Source organism: Zeus faber, assembly GCF_960531495.2.
Source record: "Zeus faber genome assembly, chromosome: 8".
Taxonomy (NCBI): domain Eukaryota; kingdom Metazoa; phylum Chordata; class Actinopteri; order Zeiformes; family Zeidae; genus Zeus; species Zeus faber.
This window is the reverse complement of record NC_137195.1, coordinates 1987217-2000593: the sequence shown is the minus strand read 5'-3', so window position 1 is coordinate 2000593 and position 13377 is coordinate 1987217. Positions and strand designations below refer to the sequence as shown.

Genomic DNA, 13377 nt, shown 5'->3' with positions numbered 1-13377 from the left:
GTGGCACAAGAGGGATCAACAAGACAGATGAAAAGTTTGATGGAGACTGGTCCAAACTCCTGCTTGTTGTCATACCCAGCAGTGAAAAGTAACTTATTACACCTATTTTAGTTTCAGTACTTGTGATCAAGTCTTTTATCACTCTCAAGGTTATTTGGTGATAATGGTCGCCTGTCTGCACATGATCCCACTTATTACACAACTTCTTACAAAATCAATTAATACCTTGACACAGAATGCAACCATGTAGTCAACTATACTGTATGTCCACATTTAGCTCTTCCGTTGTAGTTTCTCTCCGGGATCACAAGATGGCACCACAAGCTAGTGTTAGCATTAGACTGTCGATGAAGTGATACCAGGGACGTAAAACCAGGAGTAGTGGTTGCACGTGACAACGGTCATTATTCAGAAGTACTTGATAAACTAACAGCAGCTAAATACCATCAGACTTATCGCCAGGGGGACGACCGTCGTCACGGCGACCGTCGCCTCGGCCGCTCCCTCCGTCACGCAGCGCTCGTACATCTGGTAGTCCAGCTCCCTGACAGCGCACACATGGTCCACGCGGCAGGCGGCGTCGCACTCGGTCAGGTCGTAGCTGACGGAGTTGAAGCGGTAGTAGGTCTGCAGGACGCAGGGCTCCGTGGCGACGCGCTCCAGCACGCGTTGCATGGAGGCCGGGGAGGCGTCCGCCACCTGGAAGCTCTCGGTCAGGCGGTACAACTTCTCCCAGCCTGCCTGGTCCTGGTTGGCCCGGCTCAGGTTCAAGTAGTAGGTCACCAGGTCCTGGAAAGACGCGCGTGCACGTTGAGTTAAACTTCTCCAGGGGAGACTGAGAACCAATGAGTGACATCGTCCATTTGGTATCAACTGGAAGTGTCGAAGGAGTCGAACGACCAGGTTGTTTATCTTTGATATTTGAAGTGGGGTCGGTGGGATCTCGGTGGAATCGTCTCTTACTTTGACCTGCAGAGTCTCCGTGTCGTACTCGAAGAGGCGGATCGCAGGGTTGTTGGCTCCGTCCTTGACGCCGGGCAGCGTGGTCTTCCAGGGCGTGACCCCCGGGGTCAGAAATATGGCACCCAGAGGGGACTCTGAGAGGAAAGGAGAAACATGGAGAAGTCAACGTGTTCGCTGCCCGTTCATTGGTCGTTGAAGGTATGAAGGGATTAAATCCAGTACTTTTGTCTTAGCGTGTCTGACAATACATTACATATATTGTTTTCATGTTGATCATTTACTTCTGACGTCCAAAGTTACACGCTTTAAAGTGCGAATCTTGAAAAGATTTTCATTTAAATAACTGTCTAAGTCACTATTACCGAATGAGGCAACACAAAGGTGATGCCGCCTGCGGCCCACTGATGAGAGCCCTGCGTCGGCAGTATGCTGAGAATTAAGAACGGGGTGTCGGTGGCGACTTTCCTGCCACGCATTCGAATCACAAGGGGCGCGGTTATTGACGTGTTTTCGTCACCCAGCTGTGGTTGGTCCGCCGGAGAGGGTGGGCGGAGCTAATGCAACAGACAACGGAGCGAGGTCCAGCAGAAATCTTCCGACATTGCCACTTTAAATAAATACTGTATACTAAAGTAGAGACTAAGTGAGGTTGTTTCAATATAGTTTTTATAAGACTACTTAAACAACAGTTACATCATATTAATGTAATGTCAACTCGTATACTGATGCTGTACTTCAAATGATACATAAAATGAATAAGAAGTGCCAAATAAATGGGTAGAAGTGTACTTGTATCACTTTGGGTGGTGCTGCCGGGGGCGTAGAGCATGCGGAAGCTGTCGGTGTGGTGGTGTCCGTAGAAGTGTCCCCGCAGGACGGCGTGGTGCTTCTGGATGAGCGCCAGGTAGCGGGCGTTGAAGCCGGGACGGAACCACCCCTTTCCCCTCTTCTTCTCGAAGAGCCCCGGGGGGACGTGGCCGATGACGTACACCTGACGCAGATGGCCACAAAACAAACAAACAAACAAATACAACCTGTTGTGTTTTTATTCACCGAGCAGGAATAAAAAATGAATCCGTTTAAAATGTACAACATAAACATTCTTCTGAAAAGGAAATGTATAAGCTCGTCCATGTTTCATATTATAAGAGGAAGTTCTAATTTATGCTGCTGGATTCAGATGTTAAAGGTGCAGTGTGTAGAATGAACCGAACAGACTTGTCAGAAATGAAATATAATATTGATAAGTATGTTTTAATTGTGTACAATCCCATGAAAATAAGAATGCTTGAGTTTTTGTTTCCTGAGAATGAGATGTTTTTATCTACATAGGGAGCGGGTACGCTGGACGGAGGCCGCCAGGTTGCACCGCCATGTTTCTACAGTGGCCCAGAAGGGACAAACCAAACACTGGCTCTCGAGAGGGCTGTTGCACAGACACTGCACCTTCAACACATTTCAAGATGTCTGTTTGGGTTCAGAGCCCTTTCACCACCGTTTTGCACCTTTTCCTTTCTCCTTGATTCCCACCTCATTTCATGCTCTCAATGAGTCGCAACATCACATTTGGCACCAACTGATTGAACCAAAATGTCCATTATTTGCGGCAGGCGCAGTTATATGTCAGAAACGGCGATGGAACTCCTCCACGGACGAAAGACAGCTCCCGCACCCACCGATCCTTATCTTCAGTTTTACAGAAAACTGAGTTGAACCTTCCCCACTTCCCCTTCAACCCTGATCTCCTGGCGCTGTGCAGACCGGCACCTTCTCTCCGTTGTCGGCTGCTTCGGTGAGGACGCGCTCCATCCAGCTGAACTGGCCCGCCGGGTCCTCCGCGTCCTGTGTCTCCATGTTCTGGTCGTAGTAGAGGTTTGTGTTGAGGACCATGATCCGGAATCCTGTTCTGTTCAGCAGCCTCTCCGTGTAATACGCCCCTAGACGGACAGACAGACTGTGAAAGTGATTTAAGCGATACGAAAAAAAGAAAGAAAATGGCAATATATGGAACATTTTGAAAATATACAATAAACTTGAGATTTAACTGGATATGCCAATGTATACTACACCTATGATAAAGACGAAACAAATGTAACCTAAAAATGACAAACAAATAATAATAAAAGTTGAAAATGAAAAAAAAAGTCCTAAAAAAAATGTCATTGTCAATCATGTCATTGCCAGGTAAAAAAAACAACAAAAAGCAAACTTGCTTTCAATTGACAAAGAGCAACTGCCCCATGTCTGGAACGCACTAATCACCTTTTCTAAAAGTCTCCTGGGACTCGGGCTCCAGCCAGTCCTGCCACAGCCGGGCCGTCTGCTCGTAGATGGCATTGGTCTCAGCAGGAAGCTGGTTCTTGGGGTGGTAGTCATGGTTACCGAGGGCTGAGTACACTTTGGTGTCTGAAAGGTGATGGCAGCAATGGATGGGTATGGGTACAGAAGCCGCTTTGTAAAGTGTAAATGTGAGGATTTGGAGGCGGTGTGGTGCAGGTGACCTGGGAAGACGTGTCGGATGGTGCTGCTCAGGTTGCTGATGATGCTGAGCACCCAGTCCTGGTCCCGGTCCTTGTTGGGAACGTGCGGCGTGTCGTCCCTGGAGCGGAGAGAAGCCTCTGTCAGAACACTGTGCGCCAGCTCACTCCAGCTCATCTGGAAGGAGACTTTGCTACCGGGACGGTGGGATAGTCAAAAGCCCTGTCTGTTGGACCCCGAGGCCGGGGTCACATGACGCGACCTTTTCAATCGTGAACGACGACGACGAGATGTATGAGCGCACATGTAACCACGTCGACACATTTTCAGTATTTTCTGTGCGCGCACATAACAGCTGCTGTCCGAGGAGCACAAACCTACAGGTGAACTGACGGACGCAGTTTTGTGGCACTCTGGCACTAAAAAATCTTGTAACATTTTGACCCCCAAACCAACATGGCTGCCGTACGGTTCGCTGCTGTGGTTGTTTGTGCAGCGAACCTGCAGCGCTGACGTTCTCCACCGATCAGACTCATGAGTGAATCGTGAACTGGACCATTGAGGTCGTGTCTTTCACTCACACACATATCGATGACAGCTAGGACCTACGCGGACCACCCTGAACTACCCTGAACTACCCTGAACCACCCGGCAAATTAAATGACAGGTGTTGTTTGTTCCAGGTGTTGTTTGTTTTAGGTGTTGTCTTTCAGGTGTTGTTTGTTTCAGGTGTTGTTTGTTTCAGTCTCTCCTGGAACTGAAGCGTTTCCCTTTTATGAAATATGTTGTTTAATTTATGAACCAGAGTCAATCTAATATCTTTGACCTCAACTTACCTGTAATTGATGGAGCTCTAGTTATTCATATACTACTGTAATTGCACACACATATAAATACACCTAATAACTTACCCTTTAATACTACTATCTGCTCCTGTATACTGTATACTACTAAACTATATATTTATACACTATGGATATAAATGCACATATTTACTACACCACCATATTTTCTAGTACTATCATCATATTGTTTTGATACACTAATGCTATATAGACTTATATTTTTGCACCCAAAAGACTACAGCTGGTTTTTGAGCTGGTGGTACCCGGTCCAGAGGATGAAGTCCGGTTTGGGCATGATGCTCCTCATGGCGAACACCGAGGAGTTGACCAGGCTCCAGGGAGCGTCGCACTCATACGCCCCGAAGGGACCCGGCCGTGTCGCGGGCCGCTGGCCGCTGGACTCACACACCGAGCCGGGCCCCTGCTGCAGATCGAAGGACGGGTCCAAGTGCAGGTCCGTGATGTGCCAGAAAGTTCCTGAAATAAATGGAAAAACATAAACTACGGTGAACAAGCACTGATTATTTTCATGTTTTTATTGTTTCTGTTGCTTTTTAGATGATATTTGTTGTTATCATACGTTTTGGAGTACAATGCCATATTTCGGGGTCCTATTGTTTCTGTTCAGGTTTTTATTGTTCACAGTATTAGTGGTTATTAGTGGTGGTTTTAAATGTTGTGGCTGATCGGTGTGTGTGTGTGTGTGTGTGTGCGCGCGTGCCCAACTCCACCCATCCACATGATGAAGCAGAAAAGGTGATTCATCAGACCTCCACCTTCCTCTATTGCTCCATGGTCCAGTTGTGACGCTGACGTGTCCATTGTAGGTGCTTTCAGGGGTGGACAGGGGTCAGCATGGACACTGTGAGCTCCCATACGCAGCAAGCTGCCATGCACTGTGTGTTCTACACCTTTCTATCACAGCAACATTCACTTTTTACCACTTTGTGCTACAGTAGTTCTTCTGGGGGATCCAACCAGACGAGCTAGACTTCACTCCCCACGTGCATCAATGAGTTTTGGGCCCCGTGACCCTGTTGCCGGTTCACCGGTCGTCCTTCCTTGTACACTTTCAGTAGTAGTAGTAACCACTGCATAGCGGGAACAGCCACAAGACCTGTGCTTGTGGAGATGCTCTGACCCAGTCGTCCAGCATCACAATGTGCTCCTTGTCAAAGTGGCTCAGATCCTTACGCTGCTTCAACACATCAACTTCAACAACTGACTCTTCACCTGCTGCCTCATTTAATTATAATATATAACAATATACACTGTATATAATAACAATATATAATACTATATATAATAACAATAATAATAATAATATATAACAGTATATATAATAATAATAAATAACACAATATATAATAATAATATATAAAAAATATATAATAATATATAACACTATATATATATATCATAATAACATACAACACTATATATATATATAATAATCATAATAATATATAACACTATATATATAATAATAATAATATATAACAGTATAAATACACATACTGGAATTAGAATTGTATTTTTACAATACTATTTCCAATATGTATTAAGGATCTTGGTATGTTGTACAGAATACAAAATTGTATTTCCACATTACGTTTCTGGATGATAATTATTAAAGCAACATAATATAATGAATAACATGATAATCGCTCCCTAATACTTCTAAGAGCTCTTCATCCAACTTACCAGACAGAGGAAGGACCTTTCCACGTCTTAGAAGCAGAGAAAGTAAGAAAAGGCTCCTTAGCGCCGTCATGGCTGAGTGTGACTGAACCTGAGGGGCTGTCGGTGTTGCCTCCTTCCTTCAGCCTCTAACTTCTCTAAAGGCAGATAAGAGTCAGCAGCATGTCCACACTGGGTCGAAGGTGCAGTTTAACACACACACGTGTATGTATGTATGTGTATATATATATATGTGTGTGTGTGTGTGTTTATTTTACATTCGTAGATAAATAAGTCAACACCTGGAAGGAAAAGCTCGTTTTCCGTGCAGCTCGTTCGCGTTCAGAGCGGCTGTGTTTCCCTTCCGCCTCGACAGGGGGCGCTGCGCACTCCGCTGCGCACCGCCGCTGCGCACCGGCCGGCCGATCACGTGACCCCGTCCCCCGCCGCCGATTGGATGAGCCTGTTTCGCGGCACTTCCCCGTGTCGCGCATGCGCCGTGGGGGTCGTGTGCCGTCAGCGCAGCGCGCGGGCTCCCGCCGAGAAGCGGAGCCGCTGCGTCACCGCCGCAGACACCGCGTCGCACCCGGGAAGACGGAGCTCCAGGACGGGCCGGCGCCATGTGGAACCAGGGTGAGGCCTCACCAGCGACACCCGCTGTCTTGCACGGTAGTCCGCGGTGCCGTTTGCCAGCGGGCCGTGTCACCTGCTGCCCCGTCCCGCTCGACCCGCGGGCCGCGCTCTGACCAGGGGGAGGAAGCAGAGACGTCTGAAGAAACACGAGTCAAACTACCGAGCGGCTGAGTTGAGCTGTAGAACCGACGGAGCACACTCGCCACACTAGAGGAAATGACATTCAAGTTCTGTTTTAATTGGCGTATAACCCCGTGGCGGCAAGAATCGCTGTGTTTTCGTTACCTTAGCATGAGGCGAGGTGCGAGCCAGACAATGAGCCTCAAGGTAGAGGAGCTGTGAAAACGTGGCTCAAACTGATTATCATCCCCCTGTTAAGTCACTGCTTTATTGCGTAGTGTACATCCACGTCTGTTTTTGAGAAGGGATATTATATTTCTTTGCTCGTGTACATCCTTTAAGGTTGTGCTTCCTTTCTTTTTGGGATTTTTTCGCAGTCTTGGGAGTTTGCCCTCCATCATTTCACTGCACCGTGCTTTTTCTGACGACAAATACAAACTTATAAACAGCCCGATGCAGGGCTCAGGAGTTGTCCTTTCGAAACTAAATCAAACTAAATATGTTCCTCTTGTCTGTACTTTATTCAGAATAATACAATGGACACTTATCCCCGTAGTGGTGTTAAGCATACACATTAAAACAATAGGCAGTAATAAAGCAATAAACAAAAAAGTAATGGCAACATACCATAAACCTGGGGAAAAAACAACCTGTATCAACAACTCATCATCTGTTTGCAGAAATATATACAGTGAACGCATTCTCTGTGTAACAGTGATCGGTTAATTGTGTAACCTGTATTCGTCAGGTAATTGTGTAGGTGAAACTCTTATTTCAGTGCTCGCTGTTTAAAACACTGAGCAGGACGAGCGTTGGCTGAACTGTTTGGTTCTGTTCTTTTGTTTTTCGCTTCAGGAGGATACGAGTCCAGCATGGTTGGGGGATACAGCCAGACTGCAGGAGGCTTCGCATCACCTTCTTTATCCCAGGGGGGAGAGAAGAAAGGGGTCTGTCTGGTTTTGGATTTTAAATTGATCTCGATTACATGATGCATAACTAACGAATCAAAATCGGCACTAAGAAGGGATTCGAGCAAGGTGTCAAATCGAGGCAGACTCTCAAATTTGTCGGACTGAAGTTGACCAGTCTTAAAGTCTGAATAGATATTGCGTATATTATCAAAAATATTGCTCATATTATAAGAGACCTTTGAAAGCGCTCATCACATTCTTCAATAACCAAATCATATTTATAAATGCCCCGACCGCTCATATTTATAAATGCCCCGACCGCGGCAGTGCACCTGAGGCCCGGGTGGCCGGTCTCCCCAGAACGGGCAAGTACGCGGCCCCGGGAAATGGGCCCTAACGAGGGGACCGACCGGCCTGTTGGACAGGCCCCCAACCTGCCGAGCGGCGGCCCTTGAGACGTCGGCCAAGCCCTGGGCTGCAGGAGAGCCTGGGTTCCCTCTCTCGCTTTCTGGGCCGCTTCCGCTACTGGGCCAAAGCTAGCAGGCCTCCCAGAGACAAATGAGTGTAAATAAGCTGGATGCCAAGACAGGGGAACAAGAAGCCCCCACCACAAGGCTATGTGTGGAATGACACCTCATGCTTGGAAGACAGGCCCTCCCTGCTGCCAAAAAGGAGCCAAGACCCAAACTCAGTGCTCACTCATCTGCCCCCACTCTGCGTATGTGGGCGTAGCTATGCAGTGAGCTAAACACTCTCCCAAAAATGACCCAAGACATGAGCTGACTTCAGGTGTTTTTAATGGAGGCGATGTTAAACTGTGAAAGAGGACAAATGTATGCAGATTAACAATCAATCTCTATGCAAAGAAATTGATTAATAAGTTGTCATAAAACAAATAAACTTACGGATCCTGTTTCCTCAAGGGCAATAACGAGGCTGATGGAAGGAGATGGCACAAAGCTGCCTTCCCCAAATGTAGTGTTAAGTCTGAACGGCCGGTTAGGATGTCACACTGTTACTGCCAATTAGGTTGTCGCAGCGCTGTGATGCTAAAATGCCGCTTGGAAGGGACAGGACTGAGGTACAGACGATGCGTATCAACAGCCAGTGGGCGGCACCAACCCATATTTTGTCAGGCGCGGGATCTCGTGTCTGTTTCATTTAGGAGCGACAGAACACTCACCGACCACGAGGATAAAATGACGGTGTGTGGTCATGCAGCAGTTTAATACTCCACTGCTGTGTTTGATATGAAGGCTCCTGTATAACCTGACCCAACTGAAATGAAATGGAACACTCATCTCAGGGTAATATTTGTCACATAAAAAGTATTAAGAGTGTGTGTGTGTGTGTGTGTGTGTGTGTGTGTGTGTGTGTGTGTGTGTGTGTGTGTGTGTGTGTGTGTGTGTGTGTGTGTGTGTGTCCACAGAGAACGCGTGCCAATCAAATAATCCCTTGCACGGTGTCTCAGCTGATGTCCGCCAGTCACACGGAGGAGGCGTTCAGGGTGGGGGAGGTGGAGGTTTCGCAGGTAAACCCCAGCTTGTGCAACGCCGGGGCAAAGGGTAGAAGCGGCACTGGTTATAGCTCAATTCAAACCAATGAAAACGTGTCGAGTCTCAACAAATTCCAACATCATCTGGACCATTTTTTAAATTAATTTGATTTTTTTCTATCTTTGCACCCAGTTTTAACTCGCCGTCTTGCACTCTGTTTGTGCGTCGCAGATCACCATCGTCGGCGTCGTCAGAAGCACGGACAAATCCATGACCAACATCCAGTACAAAGTGGACGACATGACGGCCGCGCCCATGGACGTCAAGCAGTGGGTGGACACAGAGGTGAGTCGAATATTCCCTTCAACTGTCTCGGTGAAATGAATAGATTGTTTTGTGATGTCATTGACGTTGTTGTTTATTTTTGTGGTAGGATCCGGGTGTGGATGGCAACATCCTTCCCCCAGGGACTTATGTCAAGGTCTCTGGGAACCTGCGCTCCTTCCAGGTGAGTTCAAAGTGTGGAGTGCACCTCACATGTCAGCTTTGTTCAAAGTTAGTTGGAAGTATTCTGGTCGTCAAAGAGGTGACACATCAGTCTTCAATAACAACAATTATTTTATTCATTTTATTACTCTTGGGGAATCACATTGGGACTATTGACACTCAACTTCTATAAGAACATCATTTTGACTAGTGCTGAACCATTAAATCAAATTCAAAGCCACATCGCAATTTAATACAAGGTCATTTTCAAATCGCAAAGGCTGCGATTAAAAAATAATAATAATAATGATAGTTTTATTTTATATAGTTGTTTGATATTGGGGCTGTCCAGGAACATCTCTTCCTTAAGGTGAGCGAAAGCAAAAGTGAGACCCCATCACTGAGGGTTACTGGACAGCTCTGAGCGGAGAGGGGGAGACCCCCCCCCCCGTCCCCCGTGATAGACGACATAATCGTAAATCGGCCCAAGACTGTTACTCTACTGTATCTCTGCTCATGTTCCTCACCCACGTTAACACCCTCATCCTCCTGCCAACAATAACATGCATGTGATACAACATATTAAATACTGTTTAATGTATAATTGTATTGTATTTATGTACACTGTTCACACCATAAAACCTTCAACCTTGGAGCCAAAATGGATAAGTACTCCTGAAAAAGACTCCTTTTATCAAACCTCTAAGCAGGATGTTATAACCACCACTAGATGGCAGTATCAGTTAAAAACACAAATGTTTGAGAGACGGTGCCAAGTGGAGCCTCTTGATGAAAAGAAGTTGAATTGAGTGAAACTCTTGTGACGCAGACCTGAGAGAAACCAAATCTGTCTCTGTTTAATCTGTCGTTTTTCTCTTCACAAACCCACTTTGCTAAGAAGACATTTATTGGCTTTGATCACCGTTGGACAAACCCAGCCAATGAAACCTCCCAACTTTGGATTGTATTTGTTGCAACATTTCTAACCTCGGCATAAATTTGGATGGAAACATGATTGTCCAATCAAACAAATTTACAAAACGATCGTGATCTGTTCTAACGATTTCAATCAGGCGATATGTCCCAACTGTGATGGATGCACTTGTCCACACATGCTGTTTCCTCATCACTGCCATTTCCCGAAAAACATGACTTTTCTGTGTGGGTAATTTTCAGCAGCTGAAGTCTGTCTGTGCGTGTCACTTCCTGTCCCAGAATCACAGGTCTGTGGTCGCGTTCAGCATCAGGCAGCTGGAGGATCTGAACGAGATGGTGTCGCATATGCTGGAGGTGGTGCAGGCGCACATGGTGCTGAGCCGCCCACAGAACATGGTGAGGAAGTTGTTCACTTCCATTATAACGGTTTAGTTATTTATTTACGGAGGGGGAGTGGCCTCATTCAATATTAAAAGTATATTAGTAATTATAATTCTTAAATGTGATTCCCTTCCAAGTCCCAGTAATGTCAAGAACTTTGAGCTACGTGCTGTGTATGAAAGGAGCTGTAATCTGTATTTGTATAGAACCTTCTACACAAGACCCTGCATTAATAGAAGGCGATCATTATAATAATAATAATAATAATAATAATAATAATAATAATAAAAATACCTATGGGATGGACCCCTAATAATAATAATTATAATTATAATGATGATTGGGGTATTCATCCTCAAATAGAATTCTGAGTGTATTGAAATCCCTCCGTGTAAAGGGTGTTCCTCTTCTCTGCTTCCCAGGCAGCGGGAGGCGGCGGTGGGATGAGCAGCAGCATCATGGCCCCCGCACGGCCCGGCATGGGGGCCATGGGGGCCATGGGAGGAAGCTACTCCGGATCCAGTGACATGTCCAACAACGGTCTGAGCCCCAACCAGAACCAGGTGTGATGAGCTGCAGATTAAAATGCTAAAAGGATCCAACCACTTTGAGGGTTTTTAACATATTAATTGGTATTACCCATTTCCTGTCATAGTGGACGCTTCTTTTAGTCATTAGATTACAGTTACAATATTTAATATAATTACAGAATGTTTTCTTTACAGCCCAAGTGAACTTAGACTAAGATGTTATCTTTTGTGATATCTTTAAGATAACACTTTATTCATCCCAGGAGGGAGATTTAGGTGCAAAAACACCCATGTACACATCTAAGTACACAGTGAACTAGTGAGCCCAGTATGCCAGTAGCAGGTCGTCTGTGGAGAGTACTAGTTTCAGTACTGCAGTGTAATGGATAATGTGACGTACCACAGCAACAGCAGTTCCTGGCGTGCAGTCGTAGGGTAATAGTACCAATCAAAACATCTTGTACATTTATATCAATAAAGCAGACAAATTAAAAATACACCTTATACGGAATACAGAGCCCTCCCTGATCGTATTTGTGACTCGGCGTGCACGCGTTGACTCGTCGTGCACGCGGTTGATATGACTCCACGTGAACGCGGTTGTCCTGACGTGCACGCTTCGCTCTGCAGGTGCTGAGGCTGATAAAGAGCTGCCCAGACACTCAAGGAATCAGCTTACAGGACCTGAAGCAGCGGCTCGGAGGGATGAGTGTGGCCGTCATCAAGTAAGATCCAAAACAACAACAACAACAACAACACTGAGGATTGCACAGTTTGCAGAGTTGCTCTTGTTGTGTTTCAGACTCTCTAGTGTTATCCACGGTCCGTAAACAACCATAAATTGCAATATCATTGTCAATCCACTTTCCCTCTGTTCCTTATTCAGAGGTAAAATGATAAATGCTAAACCTAAATCATTGAAAATAATAATGATAAAGGATTATTGTTGTCTACATTTAGGGCCGGGCCAAAGTCGACTTGTTTTCAGGGCCTAATGTTAGCGGTCGGGTCAAAATGGCCGACCGGCTAATGTGTGGAAACCAACAGTCACTCTCCGGAGCTTTTTCACACGAGCTTGACTTCCTGTTCTGTGAACCCACAGGCAGGCGGTGGAGTTCCTGAGCAACGAGGGGCACATCTTCTCCACCATCGATGAAGATCACTACAAATCTACGGATGGTGACGAATAGATAGACAGCAGACACACACACACACACACACACACACACACACACACACACACACACACACACACACACAGTCTGTCCTGTCTCACTTCCTGTGAGAACCTTTGAATCGTTCCTTTTTACACTTCTTTCATATCCTATTTGAATTTCCCCCCGTACCACAACGAAGCATTGTAATGTGTCATTTTTTAATGTTGTATTAGGTCTGAAATGATGTTTTCGTGCAAACAGTTTTCCACATTAAATGACTAAAATGTTGTTGTTTGTGGTAAATACTCATTATTTTTATCTGTTATGTAAATCAGTTTCTGTTTAAAAACAGACCGCATGATTTGAAAAAGGAGGAAGTCTACTCATGCTTTCCAATAAATATTAATTCCTTCCCTTGAAGGAGACGACGCCTTGAGAAATGTCACTTCTCAAGCGGTTCATGAAGCTTGTCAACCTCAAGTTCCTTGATTGTGTTACCATGAATCCCCTGGAAGAGACTGATTTAAGCTTTCTGCAAGCACAGGTTTAAATAGACCTTCCCTCCGTGTTTGAGTGTGTTCGTAGAACCATCACACCCAAATGTATCTGCACAAGCGCTGAAAAAGTCAGTTTTTCATAACAGGTCCCAGTTTTTCATAACAGGTCCCCTTGAAACACCTACATTTTTCCTGTGTTTTTGCCCTTGAAGCGCGTAAAAAAAATAAAAATAAAACCATCTCCAGAAGCGCAAGATGAATTTA

General features: G+C 45.6%; 2 protein-coding genes across 2 annotated transcripts; one reads left to right on the top strand and one right to left on the bottom strand.

Annotated features, from left to right (window-relative positions):
• Positions 1-426: 426 nt before the first annotated feature.
• Positions 427-4593, bottom strand: smpdl3b (sphingomyelin phosphodiesterase acid like 3B; the record flags this gene model as incomplete). Its single annotated transcript, XM_080005767.1, has 7 exons — positions 427-789; positions 964-1097; positions 1753-1954; positions 2725-2900; positions 3226-3369; positions 3465-3634; positions 4526-4593. The coding sequence occupies 7 exons, from the start codon at positions 4591-4593 to the stop codon at positions 427-429; spliced, it is 1257 nt and encodes a 418-aa protein (XP_079861893.1).
• A 1878-nt stretch (positions 4594-6471) lies between these two features.
• Positions 6472-12904, top strand: rpa2 (replication protein A2). The gene is made up of 9 exons (XM_080005504.1): positions 6472-6599; positions 7575-7666; positions 9060-9161; positions 9358-9471; positions 9560-9634; positions 10828-10944; positions 11352-11492; positions 12090-12184; positions 12562-12904. Exons 1-9 carry the CDS (start codon positions 6587-6589, stop codon positions 12647-12649), a joined length of 837 nt encoding a protein of 278 aa, XP_079861630.1. The 5' UTR covers positions 6472-6586; the 3' UTR covers positions 12650-12904.
• Positions 12905-13377: the final 473 nt, after the last annotated feature.